Source organism: Microtus ochrogaster, unplaced genomic scaffold (assembly GCF_000317375.1).
Source record: "Microtus ochrogaster isolate Prairie Vole_2 unplaced genomic scaffold, MicOch1.0 UNK113, whole genome shotgun sequence".
Lineage (NCBI taxonomy): Eukaryota > Metazoa > Chordata > Mammalia > Rodentia > Cricetidae > Microtus > Microtus ochrogaster.
In genome coordinates this window covers 929,593-938,776 of record NW_004949211.1, presented here as the reverse complement: position 1 = coordinate 938,776, position 9,184 = coordinate 929,593, and the positions used below count along the sequence as shown (strand labels likewise).

The window sequence follows — 9,184 nt, the reverse complement described above, 5'->3', positions numbered from 1 at the left end:
TGTAGACCAGGCTGGCCTCGAACTCACAGAGATCCGCCTGCCTCTGCCTCCCGAGTGCTGGGATTAAAGGCGTGCGCCACCACCGCCCGGCCAAATCTGTGCTTTTAAAGGAATAAAATCAAAAGTGAAATTCTGTGTTATACAAAAGATCACTATGATACAGTATTATAAAGGTCATAGAATTTGCTATTAGTGGGGAGGTGATTTTAAATATTGGTTGTATCCCTTATTAGCTGTTTCATCTCATCTGTGGCAAGTACCTTTAGTCTCTGAGCCTCAGTTTCCTCACTCCCTAATATACAAAGCAGGTGAAGCCCTGCCTTGAAGTATAGATGTGAAAATTAATTAATCTGTAAAAATAAAGAGCTTAGCTAGAAGACATTCCCAGTAAAAGATAGCTATTATTATTACCTTGTGAGAACTAAATGAGATAATGGATATAGCCCCTGTTAAATTATGCATTCAATATATATAATATATAATATATAGCCATGTAAACGTGTTATTTTACCTTTCTTCTAAGCTGCCAGAATATAATTGTATGGCACAGAGAGAGAATTGTTTTATTATAGTCTGTAAGCACATACTACCTAATCTTCAGGTTTGATGATTTTAAATAAATTTTTTTTTTGGTCTTTCTGAGATAGTGTTTCTCTGTGAAGCCCTGGAACTCACTCTGTACACCAGGCTGGCCTTGAACTCACAGAGATCTGCCCACCTCTGCCTCCCAAGTGGTGGGATTAAAGGCATGCACCACTACCACCTGGCGCATTCTTTTTTTTTTTTAATTTCAAAGTGTAAGCTTTCTTATAAAATTAAGTACCCTCTTTTTTTCTGTATTTTATATAAGAAGGTTGTAGCCATGGCCTGCTGAACTACTTAATATAACATTCTATTGTGAGATAGGCAGTAGAAGCTAGGATGTGGCGGTATACCTGCAATCCCAGCTGCTTGGGAAGGCTGATGCAGGAGAATTGCTTTAGACAGGAGTTTGAAGCCAGCCTGACAATACAGTGAGATCTTGTCTCAAAACTAAATCAAAACCAACCTAATATTAGTATTTTATTTAAAAAGGTAAAAATAATAATGTCACATTTCACTGATATGTACTTTCCTAGCATGTGTGAGGCTCTGCCCTTAACACTCAATACATTTATAAAATTAAATAAATAAATAGCTTGGCCATTTACCAGCTTGTTGCAGCACTGAGTGACCTAGCCAGGCTTTTGTGTTTTCACTGATGTGAGGATAGTGAGCTCACATTAAGACTCCTATGGAGATATATGAGATATCTTGCAAAATAGTTACCTTTGTACATAGGAAATAACTGTGTTACTCGTTCTATTAACTTTTATTAATAGCCAAAAAGTCTTATTTAGAATGTTCTTGTACTGGCCAAGCAGCCACCTCAGCTCTGCCAGGAGCAGTTTGTGTTAGTAAGCTCTGTTAGTGAATTTTCAGAAGCGACTGTGAGCGCTTTTTCAGCAGTCCAGCCCCTGACCTCCCGAGAGTCACGCATCCTACACACCACCTGTCATTTTGCAAGGAAGTGGTTTCTGGTGACAGTAGAAGTTCGTCAGCAGTGGCCATTCATGGGAAGACTGGCACCCTCTTCTGTTTCATTCAAGTGTTGGGGACAAATTCTGAAGCTGGTAGGCATCTGATGACTAGGCCTTGACAGAGGTAAATAAAGGATGAAAGAAGAGGCAAAAAGAGAAGCATCACCTGTTCTCTTAGTGTTCTTGGGGGATCAATTACCTAATTACCGTAATGCTCAGATTATTAAGAAATAAAAGTGAATTAAGCAGGTGTTTTTTGCTTATAGTTTATTATGTTCTACTTACCTTGTGTGGAGTTGAAAAAGACTTCAAGTGGGAGAGAAGATAATGAGATTCCAAACCTAAATACAAATGCAAATTTAATTTTACAAGAGCCCTTTTAAAAATGTTTGTAACCTAGCATGGATAGGAATGGGTGTATAAGAATATTACATATGCGCATATATGAGAGTGGCAACTAGTAACTGTTGTGGTTAGGGAAATCTACACACAGGCAGGTGGTAAAATGTGTCAGTTTCCTGTGCTCCTTATGGCAACTCCTTGAGCTGTTGTAGCAGGAAGGCAGAATAAGTGAATAAATGTGGTGTTTCAGTTTGCCAACTCCTTTATCCTTTGCCAACTCCTGGTCAGAGAAAGTTAGTGTCAGAGACTGGTTTTATACAGAAAAGCTATGACTGCGGGATTAAAAACAGATCTTCCATGATGAGATTGTGGATTTTTTTTCTTAATAGGTGAACATTATACCATTAATTGCCAAGGCAGATACAATTTCTAAAAGTGAATTACAGAAGTTTAAGATGAAGCTCATGAGTGAACTGGTCATCAATGGTGTTCAGATATATCAGTTCCCAACAGATGACGAGACTACTGCCAAGATCAATGGTGCAATGAATGTGAGCCCCCCATTGAGTATACATTTGTTCTGTTTGTAAAAGGAAAGCTGAGTTCTGAGTAACATTGTTTCCATAATAGCCCTACCCACCTGAGGCTTCGCTTTCTGAGGCTTTAGTTTTTATTGTGAAAATGGAAAATTGCAGAAATTGCTAGTTTTCAGTTGTGTGCCAACCTGTATAGCATGATAAAATCTTACCATAGGCATTGTACCAACTAATGTCATCAAAACAATGGTGATTCTAATACAATAGTATTTTTTAAAGAGACACAGTCATGTATTGTGCTTTAAGTGTTTATTGTCCCACTTGGCCATAAGTTATTCATCTCTATGGTACCTAATTTATAAATGTCCATAGGCATCAGAGTAGAAGAAAGCATACTATCTGTGGGCTGTGCACAGGGCGTACTTTCAGACATCTGCTGGGTTCTTCGAATGTGCCACCCTTAAACAAAGGGAGACCCATGGGATCTATTTTACCTTGTGTTCCCCAAAAAGACTTCAGTCAAAAAGCTCAGTAGAACAAATGTTTGCTGTTGTTGAAAAACAGGTACTGAGTGCTTTATGCATGTTTTCCTTTTTCTTACTTCCACCTGAATAAAGTAATTCATTGTAAGACTTGGGTTTACCTTTGTTGAACCATATTTAATTACCTCGGAACGGTTCCTTTCTGTCCTGTTTTAAAAACACGAAAGGACCATGCAGCTTCCCTTGGCTGCTTTAAAATCTGAGTTTTTAGGAACTCCTGAAGCTGATGTTCTCCCTTCTAGTATCTCCTGTACAAATGAAATGCTTGTTAAATTTAATGTACCCAAGATGACTCATTATTTTTCTTGCTGTTTCTCATTTCTTAAATGCTTTGCTGTATTTTGAAGGATTGTAAATTTGAGGCTGATGCTTTTTGTGACAGTAACATCTGGAGACTTAACTTGTCTGTAAAATGTGGTTAGTAGTCTTCATCCAGACTGACTGAGGATTAGCAGATGCGCTCCTAACTAAATGCCTAACAATAGCGTTCTCTAACTGCCAATCTTTTTCTCCCCTTTCCTTTTCTATTTATCATACGCTACTGTATTGGATACTTTTCTGTGACACAAGTTCTGACAAAGCCACTTAAATTTCTTTTAGCTTGTAGTTTGAGATTGCAATCTGTCACGTTATAGGGGTCCTGGCAGTGGGGATGGACGGCAGCTGTTCACAGTACACCTGCTGTCAGGAAACAAAATAAACACTGCCGCTTAGTCTGGTCTCCTTGTGTTACATATGGATCCCCAGCCCATGGTAGTGCTGCCCATGTTCGGGATGGGTCTCCATGCTCAGCTAAACCTTTCTGAGCACACACAGGTGGTTCTAAATATAGTTACATTGACAGTGAAGATTAACCGTTACAGTCATGATAACTAGAAACCCTAAATTAAATCTCTAAAATCCTGATAATGTAAATGAGGTGATTGTGATCCCCGGGTGTAAACTGCCTTTATATTTAACTTTACTCATAAGCTCATTAGTAATTTATCAGACAGTTAAAACTTCATTCAGCTGTTAAATATTAAGCTTTATTTCTTTGTGCATGAATCTTCCCCCCTATTTCAGGCCTCAGCTTTAGACAGACTCCTACACTCCTAGTCCCTGGCTGAGCTGCGCATGTTACTGGAAGCCCCTATGCTAGACCTTCCTACTCTTAGATCTATAACCCCCATGTTCCCAGCCCAGCTTGGATTGCATCTCTCTTCTCAGTAATCTCTTGTTCCTCTTGCTTCCTGTAGCTCTTGTCCACTAGCATCATTTTATATTAATAGTACATGTGATATACTAAGTGTAGATACGATATTATTTTGCATATTATATAATGTACATAGTTTCTAAAATATCTTTTTTTGGGGGAAAATGTTGATGGCAGTGTCACATGTATCAAAATTTTCCTTCTGCTTCTCCTTTTCTTCTTTTTAAAATTCCAAATAACATTGTGCTTTGCATGTGGAAATGCGCATTAAATAATTTTCTTTGTAGTGTCCAAAATTAACTTGTAGGATAATTAGTACATATCCCAAGTAGAATCGCTGTTTAATTGTTCTCTACTGTTTCCATCACTGATATTTTAGTCACTGATATTGCGGCGTAAGATAATGAGATTGATGTTTGGTTCCTTCCCAGGGACATTTGCCATTTGCTGTTGTAGGAAGTATGGATGAGGTACAAGTTGGAAATAAGATGGTCAAAGCTCGCCAGTATCCTTGGGGTATTGTTCAAGGTAAATGGATAAACCGTGACAGAAAATGTATGTGTTGCTCTGGTATGCTCTGTGCAACTCCATCCCTAGTGCTTGATTAGAACTGAAATCTAAAGCAGTGCCTAAACATGATATTACTGTGTAGACGGGGCAGAGTATACCATCTTGAAAATATCTATATGTTTTCTCATCATGGTATTGCTAAACTATTTTCAAAAGGAACTAGTAAGCCAGCCTTAAAGGGTAATCCACTTAATCTGGCATTGTAGTAAGCAAGTAAGATCATCGACTTTTTACTTGTTTTTTGTTTTGTTTTGTTTTGAAGTTTTGAGATTCTGCTTTGCTTTGTAGCCCAGGCTAGCCTGGAACTCAGTTCTTCCTGCTTAACTTCCCTGAGTTTGAGCAGCCTGTACCACTCCATATATCCTTAATCATAATGGCAGTTAATAATATGCCTTAATATAAAGGCAAAAATATATTACTTGTACGGTCACTAGCTTCAGAGAATTTTTTTATATTTTAATTGAATTTGGGGGAGTGTTGATTTTGATTTTATGAAATGGTCTTGCTGTGTAGCCTAGCAGGTTTGGAAATTATGATACTCTTGTGTCTACCTCTGGAGTACTGGGATTATAGGAATGTACCACAATTTCCAGGTGGTAATAATTTTAAATCAATGTAAAACACCGAGAAAAATTTTAAACTAATTAAAACATAAAATAAACCGGGTATAGTAAACTTCTAGTCCTACTTAGCTCCTTGGGAGGTGAAAACCAGAAGATTTCAAGTTTGATGTCAATCTGTGAACACAATGAAGCCTGTCTCAAATAAATAAATAAATAAATTTAAAAAGTTTTATTTTAAAATTTAAAGTCTTGGTCACTGTAACATATCTATTGATAGTACTTTGGCAATTGTAAACATAGAATGACCATACCAGTGTATTTACCAGTTTTGAATAATATTTAATACAAATTCATAAGTGTAATATTTTAGAAAAAGAATTTGATCATTGTAGCTCTTAACAGAATTTACTGCTTTGGAGTGAGATAATGTTTCTTGCTGTTTTTAAAGTGCTGTGTAAGATGTCCTGAGCATAGAGTTGGTGAACTAGCAAAATGTTAGTGAAGCAGCTGGAGCGTACAGCAATGAGAACTATTTCTTTGCTAATTTCTTTGTATCTACTTGCTACTATATTTGAAGTAGACCTCTCAGTGTGTTAATATTACCTGTAATTCAGTGTATATATTGTAAGAGTTTCTTCCTTAGTTTCTTGTATATAACGATAGTGGCCATTAATCAGAATTGGCCATTTCTCTGTTATTTCATTTGTGTTTCATCTCCTTGCTCATTTGACAAGCACTAATTATGTGCCAGGAATTAAAACCTAGCATTTTCTGTCTTGTTTTTCTCTGACTAGTGGAAAATGAGAACCACTGTGACTTTGTAAAGCTGCGGGAGATGCTCATTTGCACAAACATGGAGGATCTGCGGGAGCAGACCCATGCGCGGCACTACGAGCTGTACAGACGCTGCAAGCTGGAGGAAATGGGCTTTGCAGACGTGGGCCCGGAGAACAAGCCCCTCAGGTGAGGCGGCTTTGGGAGGAAGGCGGGACAGAGGCAGTGAGAAAGGGCTGCCCTCTTTTAAGTACCCAGAGTGACGGGAGTGGAGTTTTGGAAATCTAACTATGAAATTTGACTTCTCCAATCAGCTGATTATCCTTGCTTCTGAAGATCATCACTAACTAAATGAACAAAGAAAAAAACAGCCCTTTTATACAGTGACTTGGGAAGCTGTGTCACGAAGCTTACAAGTTCAAGGTCTGCCTGGACTGTAGAACCAGTTCAGGGCCAACTTGGGCAATAAAGTAACATCTTGTCTCAAACTGAAAAGTGCAAAAAGGTGGGCGTGGGTGGGGCCTTTTGTTCAATGTCAAGAGTGCTAGTCTGTGTGAGGCCCTGAACAAGAAAGGGAAAAGTAGATATGTAATTAGGATGTGAGACCTCAGTATCCAGGTAACAGAATTAGGATGTGTTACCTCAGTATCCGGGTAACAGAATCTCCTCACTTGTTTGCTTTTGTTGTTTTGTTTTCATTTCTTTCTTTTTTTGTGCCTAGAAATAGATGAAAATATAATTATTATTATATAAGTCATATTAAATTACTCAAATCTTCACTACTTGTTCTTTTTATGAAGTAACAATTGGAGTAACTGAAGCTTAGCCAAAAATGCAGTATCTTTTCCTTGAAGGGAGTTTGGGTTCGAATTGTTTTTTTTTTTTTTTTTTATAGTTACAAGAATTTTAGACGGAGAGAGCTTGTTCAGTACTAGACCATTTAATGTTTCTTGGTAAATTTTCTTTTGTATTTTGATTTCTTTGGTAAGTTTATTATGGGGCTCTATGATAACCCTGAATTTTAAAAATGAACATACATATATAGAATCCTAATTCCTCCTGTACTTAATCAAATCTGATTGAATAAAACACTGTAGAACAGTTCTGCATGGGTAAAGAAACAGTTAGCCCTTAGGATAAGCACTGTTTTGATTTCTCTGAGAGTGAGGATTCCTTTTCCACTCCACTGTTGGCATTTATTAATTCCCTTAGCTGTTGACACCTGTCACAGGGTAGACACAAAAGGGAGGAGTAAGAGAATATCTTATACCGTTGTTTAGATTTCAGTTGGCCTTGTGGAAGACTTAATCATAGATGAAGTTAAAATTTAAATTTCATTAGTGTTTTAGTTACTCTAACATAAAAAATTAAGAATTGTATGTATTAACCCCTCCCACTGAATTAATGCTGTATGGCAGTAGTTCTGATAAGCTGATGATTTTCTGATCACATTATATCTTTACTGAAGATTAACCATTTCAAGTTGGTTTCCCTAGTGTTTCCCCAAGGAGGTTTTGCTTCTCATTTCTTCCAAGTTTCAGGGACAATTCAGAGGTCTGTGTGTACTGAGGAGGCAAAGGGCCCAAGTGAAAGCAAACAGGACAGCTATGAAGTATCTCCAAGAAGAGAGATCCGGGTTGCCTGGTGGATTCCTCATCAGTCACCTGTAGATGACTAAGAAATGCAGGGTCAGAATTTCCAGGGATGGAGCCTAGGAATCTACATTTTAAAATGTTCCTTCAGCCAGTAATTGTTGTTTGTCTGCCATCCGTCTGCTCAGCATGCTAGCTCCTGGGTATGTATGCACATGGGTCAGATAGTACCCTTGCCCTTGTAGTACGTGGGGGCAGGAAGTGTGAAGAAGGCATTAAGTGGCCTTGTGTGAACAAGAGATAATGGGGTGGGGCAGCCAGAAGTGGACGTGGATAGACTAAGCTAAGAGACCAGACACAGAAAAATAGAGGCTTGGACAAGAATGGTAACATATTTATTAGGATAGATATTTTAAGGAGTTATTGAAAGATTTGTTTGAATATGGGATGCCAAGAAAAGGTGAATTAAAAATTACTTCAGCCACCTAAGAAACAGGGCAAATGGTGGTCACTGAGATAAGCAAGAGGGGAAAGGGAAAAAGTTTAGTGGTGGGCCATGGTCAGGAAATTGGAAACGATAAATCTAAGCAGCTCATTAAGCATTCAGGATGAGTCTGGAGTTAACAAGATTGGAGACAAGGGATGCCAAAATCAAATTCTCAGTTGTACAGTAGATTTTAGTTGTGACACATGCACTAAAGGAAAGGTAGACAGACTGTGAGATGGGGGGATGTGTTCGGTTAAACTGGAAAATTAGGAGAGATACCCTTGGGGCAGTAGTGTATTTAGAGCTATAATAAATGGAAAAACCAGAGCAAAGCCCAGAAGGAGGAGGGGGCAAACCTGGAGATTGCTAGCAGAGGATAAAAGAGGGAGAAGCAGACCCCAGTGTGAGGACAGTTTCTGTCCTTCCCAGGCTGCTCCATTTAGGAGGGAGGAATTTCTCTAAGCCAATTCTGTTTCTTAGGCCAGGCTGAGGCAAACTACAGCTTGTAGTACTTTCCATTTTGTGAGACATGGTAAGGTTTGTGTAAGAAGTTCATTATAGCCTAATACATGGAAAACCTCCATTGTTTGTAGTTTCGTGAAGTAAACTTTCTATTTTCTGAGGACTCTTTCCTATTTAGTTCATCTTAATTTGGTTGGTAAAATCTGTGTTATATCAACCTAACAATTAAAAGAAATGTTACATGGACCTGCTAGGGTGCCCTTTATTTCTTTATTGCCAGATCTTCTGTAGTAATAAGAGTAGCAGGGCTGCCTCCCTAGCACCCCGGCCGCCTGGCTAGCTTATGCCCGAAATAACAACACACAAACTGTATTCATTTAAACACTGCTTGGCCCATTAGCTTTAGCCCTTACTGGCTAGCTTATGCCCGAAATAACAACACACAAACTGTATTCATTTAAACACTGCTTGGCCCTTTAGCTCTAGCCCTTACTGGCTAATTCTGATATCCCAATCAACCCATCTCTAATAATCTGTGAGCACCGGTCTTACCGGGAAGATT

General features: G+C 38.5%; 1 protein-coding gene across 3 annotated transcripts in view; it reads left to right on the top strand.

Annotated features, from left to right (window-relative positions):
• Positions 1-9,184, top strand: part of Sept10 (septin 10) — a 43,885-nt gene that overhangs the window by 22,516 nt on the left and 12,185 nt on the right. For 2 of the 3 annotated variants that reach the window (XM_013355315.2, XM_026778213.1), the window contains exons 5-8: positions 2,291-2,452; positions 4,606-4,702; positions 6,102-6,270; positions 7,862-7,876. In XM_013355315.2, the coding sequence (XP_013210769.1) occupies positions 2,291-2,452; positions 4,606-4,702; positions 6,102-6,270; positions 7,862-7,876 (443 nt within the window). The remainder of the gene's footprint in view (positions 1-2,290; positions 2,453-4,605; positions 4,703-6,101; positions 6,271-7,861; positions 7,877-9,184) is intronic. The other variant, XM_013355316.2, reaches the window with a different exon arrangement.